Source organism: Corvus kubaryi, unplaced genomic scaffold, assembly GCF_017639235.1.
Source record: "Corvus kubaryi isolate FWS band 111438036 unplaced genomic scaffold, C.kubaryi_AGA036_p1.0 37341, whole genome shotgun sequence".
NCBI lineage: Eukaryota > Metazoa > Chordata > Aves > Passeriformes > Corvidae > Corvus > Corvus kubaryi.
This window is the reverse complement of record NW_024581112.1, coordinates 9,252,936-9,269,411: the sequence shown is the minus strand read 5'-3', so window position 1 is coordinate 9,269,411 and position 16,476 is coordinate 9,252,936. Positions and strand designations below refer to the sequence as shown.

Here is a 16,476-nt window from a genome sequence, read left to right as displayed (position 1 = left end):
CTCTCTTCTCTCTCTTAACTAGCTACTGTTACACTCTTGCACAATACAGCTATTGTTTGCTCAAGAGCCTTTTTTTAAACTCCTGTTGTCTGGCAGCTGCCCCAAACCTCTGCATTATAAAAACACTGGCCTACAAGTAAGAATTTTTTTGCCTTTTTAGCTTTTAATTCCTGTGTCTTTGCTATCATTTATTGGACCTCTGTTATTGTATATGAATATAAAGCCTTTAGAAGGTTTATGTGCTTGCTCTTTGGCAGGCAGTGGATCCTGTTGGTACAAAGATATTTCCCATTTGCATTCACAAATAACTTTCCTTTCCACAGATCTGTTTCAGCTGCCATAAGCAGATGTTTCTTAAGTGGCCTTACAACTGTTACCTCTGCAGCAGGTGAGCTGATATAAAAGAAAAAAACGAGGAGAGAGAAAAGAGTGAAAGAACAGTGCTGAGAATTTTCAGTATTCATTGGCTGTGCTACTGGATAGGAACGGGTTGCTGAACCCTTCAGCTTTGCCTTACTGCACAAGCCAGGCTGAAGTGTCTACAGCTGGGGAGGATGTGGAAAGTCTTGTCTCTGAAGTAGTATCTCAGTTTTAACTCTTAGTATTAAGTCAGCAATAGCCAAATTTCCTGTGCCAGTATTAAATTAATTTCTCTGAGATCAACCTCTGCATTTTGCTCTAAAGGTTTGATATAACTTCAGCCAAGGGCTTGAACAGGTTCTGGGGGAGGGTCTACACCAGAATCTTCTGTTGAGGACTGAAAAAGAGAACTCCAGACCTTGTGACTGGGGAAGGACTTGAGCCTACTTGTATCCACTTACTTGTCAGAGGCTTTCTGTTCACGGGAGAGTGAGAGAGGAACTTCAGGCTCATTAAGGCTCACTTAAATCTATTTGAAGGGGTTGTGAAGCACTGAATTGATTATAAGCAGCAAGTAAACAACCACTGGAAATTGAGCAACTGTCTGATGGTAGTGCTGGGTGAAGTGTAATGAGCATTTGCAGATAAAGTCTTGAAGCTATGGATGTTGACACATTTCAGATGATTTAAACTACCAGAAATAGGAAGGCTGGCAATCTGAATAGGGGACTTCTCAGCTTGCTCACTTTGCCATCAAGTGATTCTGCCACAATCATGAGTTCAGACTTACTTGGGAATGTCACCTGTAGCTGCAATATTGGTATCTGCTGAGCTTTACTCAAATGATGATGCTGGAGACTTTTTTCTTTCAGGGTTGTCTGCTGTGACTGCTGCGTTAAGGCAAGTCTAGTCTTTACAACAGCATATGGGATTTTTACATTTTCTGCTTTCCCTCCTCCTCACCTAGTCCTCAGAAGCTTTCCTTCATCCCACTGATACCTCAAATCTACCCTCTAGCTAGTTTCTAAGAAAATAGAAGAGGGAATAGTATGAGGTGTAAAAGTAGCCAGGGTGACACAGATATCTCTTGTCATACTCAGCTAAAACAACTCTGGTTCTTCTTTCTTTCATCCTGTGTAAAGTGGTTGGGATTACACTGTGCTCTATTTATACAAGGGTCAGAAAGTTCACTGCATTAATGTCTACCTTTTAAGTGCACCAATAAATCAATTGCATGGCATGCAAATTGTCGGAGGATGTGTTTCCCTGAGAACTCAGGTGACTTGTGTTGTGATTCTAGATGTCAATGCCCTTCAGAACATGTGTACATCTCCCACTTCAGTTCCTAAAATTGTTGAGACTCTCCAGAGAGGAGGACCCAGCTACTCAAGAGCAGAAGAGCTCCGAGTTGCTACATGAAATAGAGCACTGGCAGTATTTTGGGTAAGCTGGGACGGGGTTGTTCTGTTTTTGCTTTGAAAGATGTCACCAGTTACTTATGCAAAGCTACAAACATGCAGACAGCAGTATGTAGTATTGGGCTGGTCTGCTGAATGTTCTGGTTTTAGCCACTGCTCTACCTAGGCTACAGTTCTCTGGAAGTATTGTGGATTTTAGATGACCAAAAGGGAGGAAGTGTAGGTGCTCTGAAACGCGTTTTCCTTTTTAACTAACAGGCTTGTGACATGGATTTAGAAGTGTCTATATTAATGCAGACATAGAAGGCTCCTTGCAATACCTTCATAGTATGAGGATTTCCAGACCCCATCACATTCTATCCCCCACAGCTGGAGGTCTGTCACTACAACCCAGAAGTAGCCACTTTCTACCTAGACATGAAATGTCCCAGTTGTGGCTCAGGTATAACTGACTGAAGAGTGATGCCACACATGGTGTCTTGGTCCCTCCACACACATACAGACCCTTTCCTTTTGTCCCCAGAAAATGAATTATTCCAAAAAGAGCTTTTGACAATTTTGGGTGAAAAAGACAGACAACATGCATATAAGACTGAAAACATACATTATCTCTTCTTTATGTTCTCTTCTTTCCAAAGCAGTAAAATTTTCTACTGGGGGAAGCAATACCTTCTTTTTGGTCTTCTGAAGCCATTCTTTAATGTAGCCAGAATAAAGACACAGCAGTTTCTGGTTCTAAGGCTTGTACTTCAGTTGCCGAAAATCAGGAGCAGTGTTCATTACTGAAGTTGACTGCATGGGGCAGGCAGTAGTTTGGTCTGTGTTGTAATGCAAATGCTGCAGAAGAGGCCTGAGAGACTGCATTACTGTCACACTGCAGGATGGCCAAAAAATGTCCTACTGCACGAGGATGCAGCCATAACCTTGGACCAGACACAGATATCCATTAGCCCTTTGGCTGACACACTGTCAATAGAGAGAAGGTGTCAGTAAGGGAAGCTGTTCTGGTGCTTTTTAGCCTTCCTAAGTGGTGCTGATGGCTCTTTTGAACCTGTGCATTTGGCTAAATCACTTAGCAGCCTGGGAGAAGGGTGGAAGAGCACCATGCCCTCTAACAGAACCCTGGGTCAGCTTTCCTGCTTTTGTTGTTCCCTCTCCCCCTCCAGTGTACCCGTTGTTTTGGAGCCCCGTTGCCTAGCACAGCCGCTGTGCTGTTACACAGGGGCCATGGCAGACTGGCTGACTGCAGACATCTGTACATGGTGTGAGCAATATCTGTTGAATATGGCTTCCAGTCAACAGCACAGCATCCCTCTCAGGAGAATTTCCTGGACTTGAACCAAACTGGAACGATTCTACCATACATTTCTCCTGTCACTTGTTATGTACCTGAAATAAATGAAACAGCTTTATGCACCTACTGACATAAAGGCCTGAATAAAAGACCTCCCTGCTGGTTAGTCTAAGCAGGAAGCACAGTTAGTATTTCTGTATTGTGAAGTATTCTAAAGCTTTGTGGGTTTTAGAACTGTTTTATTCTTTTTATGTGTCTTGGGAAAAATAAATGTTGAAGCACTATCACGCCTTTGGCATTTCTTTCTTTGCACCTGCAGTTGTCATTGTTCTGTGGCACTGTTTGCATTCATTGCTGAGCAGACTTCATTTAATGTACTGAGCAGAGAGAAACTTCAAACCAAAACCCCCATTTCTGAGAGGCTTGGAAAGTGGAGTTCTCAGTTATGCAATCACATCACCATGCAGATTGCAAACACTCCTTCCTCATAACTCACAGCGTTGAAGCTCACTGCTTTGATGCTTGTAGTGATGGCTGCTCTGTCTGCTTGCATTAGGAAGCAGATTTGGTTTAGGAAGCTTCTTTTGGTTTTTGTCTGTGCAATATCGTGCTTTGTCACCAGAGCTTTCTGTGCATCTCACAGATATACCTATTATATCTCAATGCTGTCATCAGCTGAGGGGCACAGGGTTGTTCTTGAGAGATTCTTGCTCATTGTCTTGGCCTTAAGCATTTGCCCTGGAATAAACTGGACTATTGCAACATTTCATGGATTTTTTTTGTGTGTTTAAAACAAAAAGAGATACTTGATAGTATGTTTATTGATCCCTAGCAATTGCCTTAATGGGAAGGGATGTGGGGCCTGATGGAGTTTGCCTTGGCGAGTTTTGCAGGGCCTGGATAGACAGTGTTGAAGGATACAATGGACCTGTAGCTGGAATGAGTCATGCTGAAGAAGATAATGGCTGGGAAGGCCAGTTCTAGGTAGAGGAGAAGGGGAAGAAAAACATGTTTAAGCTGAGCCCAAGGTCTGCATCCAAACTGCCACAAGGGTCAATATCTCCAGCTGACTTGCACTGACCTGACTCTGTTTCCTCCCAGCTGCCTGTCTGCAAGCTCGTGCCTACTTGCAGGTTTGGGCAAGCTCTGCAAGTAAATGAATGTGGGGAAGCTGGAGCTTGTGCTTCCTTTTGGAGCAAGTTCAAGTGTTCCTCTTCCTTCAGTCAATTAGGAGGGGTGCAGCCTGCCTGTCCAGGTCCTCTTCTGCATGTGCCAATTGCTGGTGCTTCTGGGAAGCACATCCTTATCAGGCAGGTGGGCTCCTTGCAGGCTGCAGGGAATGGCAGCCAAGCCACAGGTGTGCTTGCTGGCAGGATGGGCACAGTGTGGGGCCAGGGGCGTGAGGCGCTCTGGGATGCTTGCTGAGTGCGGTAGTTTAGAGAGAGCCAGAAATGAGCTTAGATCAGCCTGCTTGGAGTAATGTGTAAGGCCAAAATGCTGCTCAGAGCTGGGGTGCAGCAGCAGGGAGAGAAGGTGTCTGTATGGCACTAAGGTAGACTTCAGTTCACCTGTGGAGCAAAGGTAGTTCTAGGTTCTGTCTCTTGCGCATCTGCTGCGGGGTCACAGGGGCTTGTTTCACTGCCTTTCCCTTTCCCTGCCTTGGGACCATGACAGGGGTGATGAAATGCCCTCACTTGCAGAACAGACAGGCAAAGCGGTGGGGGAGTTTGTGCTATCCCTGTCCATCCCTGATGTAGCATGCTGCTGGGATAACCCCTGTTCCCGTCATTCCTCTCCACGGCACTGGTTGCAGTGGCCGCGGGACGGTGACAGTAACACCTCTGTCCCCTGTGCCCGAGTGCCATCTGGGCCTTCTGCACCCCGGCTGAGCCGGGACACCTCCTGTCCGCCTGGGGGCAGCCGCGGGCCGCGCCGCCCAGAGCCGGAGAGGCGCGATGGGGATTATCTCAAAGATAACAGCGATTGACCTCAAAAATAACAGAGATTTTACCGTCCTCGTTTATTTTTATTTAATTTTGTCCGTCCCGTGGCACTTCCCCAAGCCGGGGAAGATCCCACTGGCAGACAGGGCCTGGGTGACGGCCAGGACTCCCCAGTGGGAAGGCGAGGGTGAGGGGGAAGGTGAGGGCGCGTGGGTCAGAGACAGCTGGGACGGAGACACAGCAACACAAAAAGGGGGTTTGAGGTGGAGGGGAGAGGCGGGAGAGGCCTGGCTGCAGTAACATCGTGTGGCTGTCAGGGTAGTTTGGTGTTTGCTGCTTGAAACCAGCTGGGGAAACACGCTCTGGTGGAATCACAAAATGGCTTGGGTTGGAAAGGACCTTAAAGAACATCTCATTCCAACCCTCTGCCGTGGGCAGGGACACGTTCCACTAGACCAGGTTGCTCCAAGCCCCGTCCAGGCTGGCCTTGAACATTTCCAAAGGAGGGCCACGAGGATGGTGAACGATCTGGAGGGGAAGCCTTATGAGGAGTGGCTGAGGTCACTTGGAACAAACCTACTTGAACAACCTCATGCAGGGCACCGCTGCCAGCACCTTCTTGTCCAGGTTAAAGCTGGCTTTGAGTGGGGTTTCACCCTACATTTGATCCAGTTTGGCTTAATTGTTTTGCTTTGTTTTATTATAAAGGACAAACATAAGGACTTTCATTTGACACATGAAATAAAACCATAGATGCAATGTTGGGCAGGATTAGATTTAAAAGCTATGTGGGCAAACTGGGGAAATGGTCTGGAAGAAACAGGAGGCAGTTGAATACAGAGAAGTGGAAGGTCATACACGTGAGCAATAATATGAACTCCCAGAGTACAGAGGAGGGAGTGATGGGTTAAGTAGCAATTCTTCATAAAAGGGATCAAAAGCTGAATGCAAGTCAGCTATGTCATGGTGTTGAGGTGATAGAAAATAAGTTAAGGGGAGATGTGGCGTAATTGGATCCAGCCCAGCAGAGAGCAGGGAGAACAAACGGAAATGGAGAAACCATTACCTACCAGGGAAGCCTGAAAGAACTGAAATTCTCTAACCCAAAGGAGGAGAGAACTGAAGATTTAAGCACATTAAAAGGCATAATCATTGCTCCTTCTCTGTGATGGAGGAGAGGAGAAAAAAAAAAAAAAGAAAGAAGGCTTAAGTAACAGCAGGAAAGGCTCAATTTAGATGTTAGGAAAAACTTTCTAATGACAGGGATAATAAAGAATAGACTGCCTAGGGAGTGGAGAACTTTAAGATGAAGTTAAGCAACATCTGTCAGGGATGTCCGAGGTTTAGGTGATCCTGCTTGGGTTAGTGGAATGGACTGGTCTGACCTTTCAAGGTCCCTTTCAGCCTTAATTTTTCAGTGGTTCTGCGGGCTGACATTAATCTTCTTAATGGTATTTAAACAGTCAGCAGCTTCTCTTAAGTAACTGCTAGCAAGTCTCTTCTCTTGCCTGCGGTTTAAAATTAACTTAATTTCCATGCATCACTTTCGCCCTCCAGCTCCCAAGTCCTGCATAGCGAACCAGCAACTGAATTCCTTGACTGCTTGTCAGTACCTTCCTTGTGGCTCTGTAACGACACACAATAAAAAAGAAGGGATAGAAATGCTGCATGTTGGTGGCTATGCCACCAGTGTGAGGGTGCCCTCCTTTCCTGCATTTATATGCAGGAGATATGGTCCCCCTCTTGGGATAGCTGGGTCTCACACATGGTTATTTCATTTTGTGCACTCCAGGGACCTGCCTTTCCATGTTGCCTGCAGCCTTCTGAGGGAGCTTGTCTTGCCCTGCCTCTGGCCGAGGCTGGCCTGTTTCTGAAAGGAATCATGTCAGACCACAGGTCTTCGCTGTTGGTTTGTCACAGGGGCCTGGAGCACAGTTCTTATGAGGAGCAGCTGAGGGAGCTGGGGGTGTTTAGCCTGGACAAGAGGAGGCTCAGGGAAGACCTTATCACACTCTACAACTACCAGAAAGGAGGCTGTAGCCAGGTGGGGGTTAGTCTCTTCTCCCAGGTAACAAGTAACAGGACAAGAGGAAATCACCAGGAGAGGTTTAGATTGGATATGATGAAAAATTTCTTCACTGAAAGGGTTGTCTAGCCCTGGAATGGGCTGCCAAGGGAAGGGGCAGAGTCACCGTCCCTGGAAGTGTTCAAAAACCCTGTGGATGTGGCACTTGGGGACATGGTTTAATGGTGAACATGGTGGTGCTGGGTTAATGGCTGGATTCCATGATCCTAGAGGTGTTTTCTAACCTTAACAATTCTATGGTTCTATGATAAATGTCCAAGCCCAGACACTGCCCAAGGTGTGTGGCATGTCTGTGTAACAATGTGTACAACAATAAGCGCTATAATTAATACATTGTCCACCAATGATGTCTCTTCAAATGGTTCAGACTCCAGAGAGAAGTCTGAAGTTGGCCCTGGGGCTGGGTCCCCTGAAGTTACTAATGAAGGTGAATTACATTTTTCATCTGCCAGCAACAGGGGAAGAGGGAGTGAAAAAGCCAGGCCACAATGAGCAGTATCTGGTCCTTGACTAGTGCTGTTGGAAAACAGGAGAGCTGGCGAGTGTGTCCTGAAGGCAGCGTGTCTGCAATTCCTTTGTTTTTTGCTTAAAACAGAAAAGATGGCATTTCCATAGCTGGGAAGAACTGTCCCGAAGGAGAGAGGGAACCACTGCCTGAAAGCCCTCACCTTTGGAAAATAACCCTCTACCAGGCACTGAGCTGCATGTATGGATGGTGAAGGGGTGACGCTGCTCAGTGTGACCATGAAAACTGGGTGGATATGGCACCAAGAGGATCAGAGCTCGGAGATCAGCGATAGAGGAGATAGCCATAAGCCAGAACAGGTTATCCCAAGTCAGGAAAACATGAGGTTTCCAAAACTTTGTTGCATACTCCTTAGTTATCTATCTAAACCAGAAAAGGTGACATTTCTATAGCTGAGAAAAATCATCCCTAGTGAGAGAGAGGACCACAAATATCTGCCCACAGAGAAGCAGTCACAATTTCTCCTACTCATCCAGTGGTTTTAACCAGCCAAGATAATTGTGGGCCCGTTACATGGGCCTTCACATTTGCTTTTGTTAACAGAGCAAGATCTGTCTTATCTCTGCGTGACAAGCATTAGGAACATTATTTCATATGTGTGAGTAACGCATAAAGAAACGGAGTGGCCACCACGGCAGCAAGTTGGAACACAGGGCCTTTCACTCTCAGCTCTGAGCTCCTTCTTGCAGACTGTGCTGCCAGCTCCCAGACGTGGCGGGGCTGTTATTTATACGCGTAATAAAAAGCCACCTGAATGCAGCTGGAGTCCTACCTTCGAGCAACATTAGCACGCCAGCGACTTTATTGACAGCTATTTCACTTTGCCTCTCCTGATGCTGGGAATGAGAGTTTCAGGTGTGCTCCCCTTTAAAAAAAGCACTGTGAAATACGCATATATTGAAGTGGGCTGTGCTTTTTTGGAGCCTATAACCCAAACTATATAGTAGCTGCTTTGTGCACAAATTTTACAATTCCGCTCCAATGAAAACGTATTTATCAGAACCACAACAGTATGAATCTGACTCATTAAATAAGACCTCATTTTTTTAAGGGAATGTTGGGAGTAATACAAATAGAGCAAGCTTATAAGGCCCTTGCAAGGTAAGGGTGAAGCAAGTTTACTCCTTAACTGCTGCAATTTGGTAGAGGTGTTTTTGGAAATGCTATAAAAACCGTAACTCTCTTGAGATATTCTGAACACTGTTGTATCCCACAGGATTTGGGGAAAGGATGAGATTAGCCACCTAAATGTAAGTTTATTTGAACAAAGCAATTTATGTGAAATGCAGTGGGACTTTTCAAGATAAGAGAAAATCACGACCTTTTTCATTTTTTGCCCAGACACCTGGGAAACTCAGGACCAGCTACACTTGAGCACTCTGCATTTCAGGCTTTGCAAACTCAAAAGTTTCCCAAGTGAGGGGTGCTGCCAGCTGCAGTGAGCTTGATCTGTGCTTAGCGCTGGAGCCAGACGGAATGCTGATGCAGTATGGCTGCAGGCCTTTCTGCTGTTTTTACTCCGTGGAGTTTTTATGAGACCATATCTGTCAAACGTATGTGTGAAGATAAATCAAACAAGCACAGCCACGGCTCTTAAATAAATGTGAAATCTGAGTGGCTTCCACCAGCCCCTCGGTCCCTCCCCCTCGGCTGCCGTGTGTACTGAGTGTTTTATAGACACAGGACAGTGAAGGATGGCTGGTTAGGAGAAAGGGAAAGCAGTGGGGAGGCAACTCCAAGGGAAAGGGGTGATCTTGCAGGGGGAAGCAGAGAGCTACAAGATGGGTTTGGGGCTCATGCTGCTGAAATATTTGGGTCTGGAAAGAGCCTGGTTCGAATCTTGATGACTTTTGAAGAAGGAGAGACTCAACAAATTCCATCAGGGATGTGGTCTGATTGCTGTGATGGAATCCAAAATGCAATGAAGATGGGGATTCAGCAGAGCGGACAGGAAGGCACTCCATGCAGAAGTGTAATGAGATAGACCATGTTTGGAGCTAATGTTGTATGAGCACCACAAGGTTCCTGTACCTTGAATACCAAAGCATGAGTAGGACACCAAGCTTCTGCATGCCTCACAGCCTGTCTTCTCCTGGAAAATAAAATAATCTTAACCTGATCACCACTCACATTTTCCCACTATTCCCCAAATTGTTCTTCCTCCAGGAGAAGGGTGGTCCTTCCAAGGTCAGGGTTGAGGTTACTGACAGGTCAGGGAGGGCAAGGTCAGGCTTGAAGCTGACTCTCTGTACCAAAGCTGTCCCACATAGCAAGAGGGCCTTGCAGTTTCCAAAGCCATCAATCTCCTCCCCACTTTCACCAGCTATTCACCTCTCCCAGTTTTAAGTGGAAGAAAATACAGCCAACCTCTTCAAGTCCTTGTGTCGTGCCTCTGGGAGCTGCATTCCTGCTCTCGAGTGCTCAGTCACCGAAACAGAATAGCCAATATATCACTCCCATTGTTTTATTTGTGGGTTGAAATTGGATCAATGTATCTGAAGGCTACTGTAACCAGGAAATTATTCTTCTGATTTCTGACAATGGGGCTGCTTCTGCCACCAAGAAAACATTTGTCACTTCTCCCTGGCTGCACTGGGGTTTGGCTGAAGGTGCTTGTTTGTCCTGGCACACAGGGAGGGCATCCTCGCCAAGGGGATGGGGACTCGGCAGGAGTCGAGGCTCATGAACCACGTGGTAGCAAAGTGTACAGTGCTGGTGCCAAGGGTGAAGCAGGAGGGGCTGTGCCATGTGCTCTGGACATGGCCTGGAAGGCAGGAGTGTGGGACGAAGATTATTTGACAAGTCTTCTACATCTGTGATAACACTGTGCCTCGCTCTATTTTTAATGCTGATTGACACTAGGAGACGACTTGACCCAAAGGAATATAGTGTGCTGCACATAGCAGCTCTTATGGCAGCTCCTGGTCCTTCTATGTATATCACCAGTGTTCAGCTGAATGAAAATCCTCAGAGATGGGTTTTGCCAGTAAAAATACACAAGGAAAGAGAATGCTGATGTACTAACAAGTGCATTTCTGATGAATTGCTAGTGCAATGCAAAATTATTATTAGCAATAATTAGCAATGCACATGAAACTGCCATTGAACAAATAATCTGTGAACACTCAGAAGGCCAGGAAAACACTTACAACTAATCTTTCTTTGAAAGTAAATGATTTAGATTGGATTTTGTGAGCTCATAGGGCCAGGTTGCTTTGTTGACATGCTGGCGCTGTTACTTTCAATAAAATCTAAATCAGCCAGTTTGCATGAGTTGAAAATCTTATTCCAAGTTTTCTATTGATCATCAGAGTCATTATTAAAGCTAAATATTTAAGGAACTAGCTTTTAATTCACTATTGGAGTTGGGGTTTTTAAGAGTGTGCTGTAGGTCCTAGTGTATAGCAGATACATGCAGTTCCAAGTGATTCAGGGGGCACTTAGCAGCTGAAACGCTGAGTTTATACCGTCACGTGAGTGGGGAACAATTGTATTCTGATCCCAAATAACAGAAGCACAATTCAGAGGTCCCAAAGTGTCATCCTCTGCTGCCCTGTAGCCAGGGTAGGAACCTTGCTGAGATCAGGCTAGAGGTGCAGGTTGGCCTTGACATCTGCTGTCCTGGCTGTTGTGGGGAAGCCCCTCATGCTGGGATGTGTAACATGCCCTAAGGCACAGGCAGCACAGGCAGTGCTCAGGTGCCAGACCTGCCATCATTCTCTTTGCTTAGTCCAGAGGAGACAGGCACCAGTGGTGACACAGACCACGAAGGCGAAGCACTGGTGTGTCACCTCTTGCAGGCCTGTCCCTCCATTCCTGTCACCACAGGAGATGCTGGCTGCAGGGAGCTTCCTTCTACAGCAGCCATAGCTGCTTCCTCACCCCATCTCTCCAGTGGCACTGGGAGCAGCAAGCCCTACCTCCAGGCTTTTCAGTGGTCTCCTATCTAGCCTTGCACCCTTCACCTTCCCAGGACAAGGCTGGTCTGGATGGACACCTCCTGATCCTCAAGCATTCAGCAGCAGCTGCAGAAGCGCAGAAAGCTCAGTGACACCTGCTGCAGATGAGAGACTGAAAGGGGAGTAAGTGGAAACAGGCCCTGTGCAGAGGGAAAAGGAAGTTTTGGGGGGAAGACTGAGGAAGGAAGAAGGAGAAACATCCTAGTATTCCTCCGTTCCTGTCCTAGTAAATACTCCTAACAAGGCCTTCCATGTACAGTGGACCCTTCCCAACCCTTCCCCTCAGTCAAGTTCCCCCAGGAGAGATGCAGACTAAACCTAAACCTCTGCTCCCTCTCCAAACCCCTGAGGCAGGACACCGCTGTCATTGCTGACAGCTACCCAGCGTTCTTGAAGCTCTCCCCTTAGGGAGGCTTCATGCCTGGACACTTTATGCATTGCCTCCATCTATTTCCCCTAACATTTTTGTGACATCAAGTTTGAACCTTTCTTGCTGCAGTTTAAGCCTGTTATTATTACTGAACCTCTCTGTTTTGGGCAGGTAGAAGTGACTGGTGTCTTTCTCCCCTTGTTGCAGTCTTTCATGAACTTAAAGACTTGCTGTGCTTGTTATAGTTCTTCTTTTCTTAAGGCTAAACTTTACCAAAACTTTCAGATTTTCCTCCCAGATCATGTTCTCTAGACTCTGATGATGCTTCCTGGTTTTGTCTGGATTGTATTTAATTAGCCCACTTTTTTTTTTTCTTTTTTCTTTTTCCAAGAGCATGGCACTGATGACAAACACTTCAGGTTTTAATCTGCATTAAACCTCAGCTCCAGTAGTTCCATGTCCATATTTGTGCAGTCAGTTATTCCTCAGTTTGGACCCTCGTATGGATTCCTACTACGTCCTTTCATTTTTTTCCCCCTGACGGTTTCTTGAATTTGTCAGGCTGTTGTTTGCTTTTTAAAAAAAATCTAATCCTGTCTTTGATGTCCCTGCAGATCCTTCCAGATTTGAGCACTCTGCAAATTTAATCATCTTTCTTCTAGTCCACAGTCCAAGTCACCAACAGACTGGAGTTGGAGACAGAGAGAGACCTGTACATCTCTGTTTAATAGGTTCCTGTCTGTGGAGAGTGAAGTCCTGCTCCCAGCCTCCTGAGTACCAGTGCTGTGTCTGCTCTGCAGTAGATAGACCACACATTCCTTGCTGGTTTATGAGAATTTCATGCAAGACAGTGTCAAAGGACCCACTCGAGTCAAGATACTGACATCTGCTTCTCCTTACTGGCCTGTGAGGTCTGTCTGCTTGTTTTAAAAGGAAATTAGATGGGTTTGTCAAGACCAGACTATTGGTTGTTACTCATCCCATTACATTCCAGTTTCTTACAAATAGCTTTTTTCATTACTAATTCCAGAATTTTTCCTGTAATTGAAATTGAATTAATTAGCCTATAATTCTACATCTTTTTTCTTTTTTTTTCCCCCAAAGACTTCTGGATTTTAACTTCCCTGGCTTTTGCTATGCTTCTGTATTAATTCTTAGAAAATCAGCCTAGATTTCACTCTGTGAAGATGTCTTCTTTATGCTCAAGGTCAACAGTGGCATTCTAGTCAATCTATTCTTTTCTTGTACTTATATTCCTTTCTCTGCACTGGTGTAGAGCTTGCTTGGGCACAGTGTGTCTTGCTGCCTTCCTAGCCCAGCAACTAGCTGGGTGCAAAAAATCCCTTGAAGTCTGCTAGTTTCTTCCTGGCTTGATGGTTTGCAGGACACTTGTCAAGATGATGAGGCCCACACCTGGTGACCTGTAGGCCACCCTCTGCTGTTGATGCTCCTGTGTTCTCCCTGAGCTGTACTAGCTACTGAATTTTACCTGGCAGAAGTTCTGGGTCACTCACCTCAGCACTGGTGCCACCTTCTTTCTCTTTTTTTAGGTCTTCTCAGAAATTATTGGCATGAATAAGACAGCCACATCTCCTGCCACGCCCAGCAATTATCCATTCCAGCTACTCCACTGGAGAGGGAAGGAATACTGAGCACCACTGGCAAACTAAAGTCTCCCCACTCAGTTACTTTTCTTAGCCTTCAAAGTCAAGGTTAGATCTGCATTACCATACTGGCAGTGAAGTCCTAGTTGAAGCCAGCTTTGGATAATGTTTGCTCAGGTGTAGTATCTTGGAAGTGAAATCATTGCTGCTCCTTTCCCAGAAAATATAGTCATTGTTTGCCACATTTAATTAAGTTTCCCCCTCTGTTCACACAGCCTCCCCCACACAGATCTGAAGTTAGTTTTACTGTTTCCTCTCAGCCTTCTCCTTTGATCCTAAAGTAGCTGTCACCTCAGTACCTACAGCCCTTCCTTTCTCACCTTGGCCAGCATAAAATGTGTTTGTGTGTTAATGGCTTTCTCCTCGGGGCGGCTGACTCTTTACCAGTCAGCTGGATGCTGGATGAAATCATTCTCTCTGCTGCTTCAAATATGTCACACATCTATATTTCCCCGCCTGGGTTTTATGTTCCATCCCGACTTCATTCACAGGAAATGATTCTGTTTGAGTTCATTTTGTTTTGGAAAGTGAATCCGTTGCCAGGGGAATGTGAGAGATTTCCAGAGACTAGGTCCAAGTTTAGTGCAGGAAGGTGCTACACAGACTTTGCCACCCACAGCCTGCTGCTGCTGTGCTGCAAGAAGCTGTTTCTTTCTTACAGCCTCCTCAGCACCAGCCATACTCAAACCAACGTGTCTTGAGTTCTGTAGAGTCTCTGCTCTGGTCAGCTGTGTCTGTGACCTGCTGTCTCCACTTATCTGGCTTCTGTTAGCCATCTTGTCCTAGACCTGAACTAGAACTAACCCTCAGGTCTGCCCATCTGGGAAAACCTGCTTCAGTAAACAGAGCTGTATTCCAGCAACTAAAGCAGGGCAGGAGCAAGCCTTCAGCTTACAGTGAAGAAAGTTTAAAATGGCAAAAAAAAAAAACCAAACCCAAACCCACTTGACATAAATAAACTACAAAATAACCCCATGCTCAAGATCTAAGTGCAATTATGAGTAGTACCATTTTTAGACTGTTGGGATAAAGTTCTGCAACAAAAGTTATTAATAAAATGCTTTGCCACGAGTGTGGCTTCAATAGCGTGACTCAGAAACCTCAATCCAACGACAGCATGTCTGCTGTAGAGCCTAATATGGATGCTGCATTTGGCCATGCCACAGCAGGCTGGACTCAAAGTGCTGGATTAGCCTGATTAACCCAAAGTGCATTTTGTCTGATGTGCCGTCGAGTCAGTGCTGCTCAGCTCTGGTCCTGGGATGGGACAGATCAACAGGATCTGTCTCATGGGCATGATGTGTGAAGAGGGCTAATGGAGGAGAGGGCTGATTTGAGGAGGTCTGGAAGAGCAAACCTAGAAGGGAGGAGTGACTGTGTGTGAAGTGCCAGAGCAGAGTTGTGTGCAGTTACACACGCTGGGGATCCCCGTGTGCTCCCCCTCTGCTCCTCAGAGGTAAAACCTTACGCCGCTGTAATCAGTGACAGATGCCGGCTGCTGAACCAGAGCTCTGCTTCATCTCAAGAGAGGGAAGAGAAGAAGAAGGCACAAAAGATGTGTGTTAGAGTGGTTCACAAAGAACGATTACAGATTGCAGTCTCTGAAATGAACACATGTTGTTCTCTAGTGCTTGCTATAGATTAACTTTCAATAAAAAAAAGAACCCACATTTGTAGAGAGGAGGGTCTAGAGAAAGTGTATGTGATTTTTGCTTTTTTTTTTCATTTTGGTGTATTACTATGTCAACAGGCTCGTTAAATCCTACTTCTATGGATCATTTTCAAATTCATGCTTACATTATGACCCAAAAGAATGAAGGAAAAAAATACCTCGATCCAAAAAATGGCTGGCAGAGGATGAACAAAATGTCTGCTTTGGGAATGAGCACTGCCTCTCCCTCTCTCATACATATGCACACATACTCTTGCTGGGCAGATCACTACAGATCAGGATTACTAAGAAGAGTTCAGGCCAAGTCTGAAACAAGGGAAAACTCTGTCAGTAGAAACAGCTCAGCAGATGCACATTTATTACATTCATTGCAGCAGCACAGAAAACAAAACAAAACATAACAATTTCTTGGTGCCTGTGTCTGATTTGCCTGCAATGACCTCTCTTTCCTTCAATCCAAATCCTTTCTTTCTGCAGATCTCCATGTATGGTTGGCATTCCACAGTTCGGGAAGCATCAATAAATCAGTGACAGACAAGCAAGGACTTCAGCCTTCCCTAGAGCTTGCAGCACTAAAAGTTCATCTCCAAGTGCTCCCTCTCCATTCCAAGCAGCAGCCAGGGTGCTTAAGGTTTGTGAATAGGAACAGCACGGGCTCAGTGCTGGCCAGGCTCTGAAACTGGAGTGGGAGGGGGTGGGGATGCAGATAATATTGGGTTGAACTGAACACCATTAGATATTGGGCTACACAGTGAGCCAAGAACTTGGGTGGTAGCTACTGTTGTGAATCATGGTCAAGAAATGTTGTTATTACATAGGGCTTTACATTGGGTTGGGGCCTGATGGGAACCGTGGGGATTCAGCTTTGCAGAACACAAAGACCAAGGAAAGGCTCATGGAGCAAAGGGGCAGAAATATCTGTCTGAAGAGGCTCCAGTGTGGCAGAGAGGATCCCGTATGGAGCATCGGTGGCAGGGTTCAGGTGCACAGGTAGCTTCTGTGGTACAGTATACCTGTCAGATAACACCTCAGGTGAGACAGGACCTTGGCAGGCTCCAACCTTGGCCCCCGCTCACAGCAAGGCTGTTTTCAACAGGTTGTGTTGTTTAGGTTCTGTTGTCCAGGACTCTGTCCAGTTCAATTTGAAAAAATCTCCAAGGATAAGGATTTCCCAATCTCTCTGT

The 16,476-nt window shown here is 45.9% G+C and overlaps 1 protein-coding gene across 6 annotated transcripts in view; it reads left to right on the top strand.

Moving 5' to 3' along the window:
* The window catches only part of LOC121666345 (protein spire homolog 1-like), a 30,984-nt gene extending 14,860 nt beyond the window's left edge, over window positions 1–16,124 (top strand). For 3 of the 6 annotated variants that reach the window (XM_042031828.1, XM_042031827.1, XM_042031826.1), the window contains 4 exons: window positions 324–388; window positions 1,233–1,260; window positions 1,661–1,803; window positions 2,945–3,838. In XM_042031828.1, coding sequence (XP_041887762.1) covers window positions 324–388; window positions 1,233–1,260; window positions 1,661–1,803; window positions 2,945–3,116 — 408 coding nt within the window. In that variant the 3' untranslated portion in view covers window positions 3,117–3,838. Of the gene's footprint in view, window positions 1–323; window positions 389–1,232; window positions 1,804–2,944; window positions 3,839–15,769 lie in introns of those variants that run through there. The other 3 variants (XM_042031829.1, XM_042031830.1, XM_042031831.1) reach the window with 3 other exon arrangements.
* Window positions 16,125–16,476: the final 352 nt, after the last annotated feature.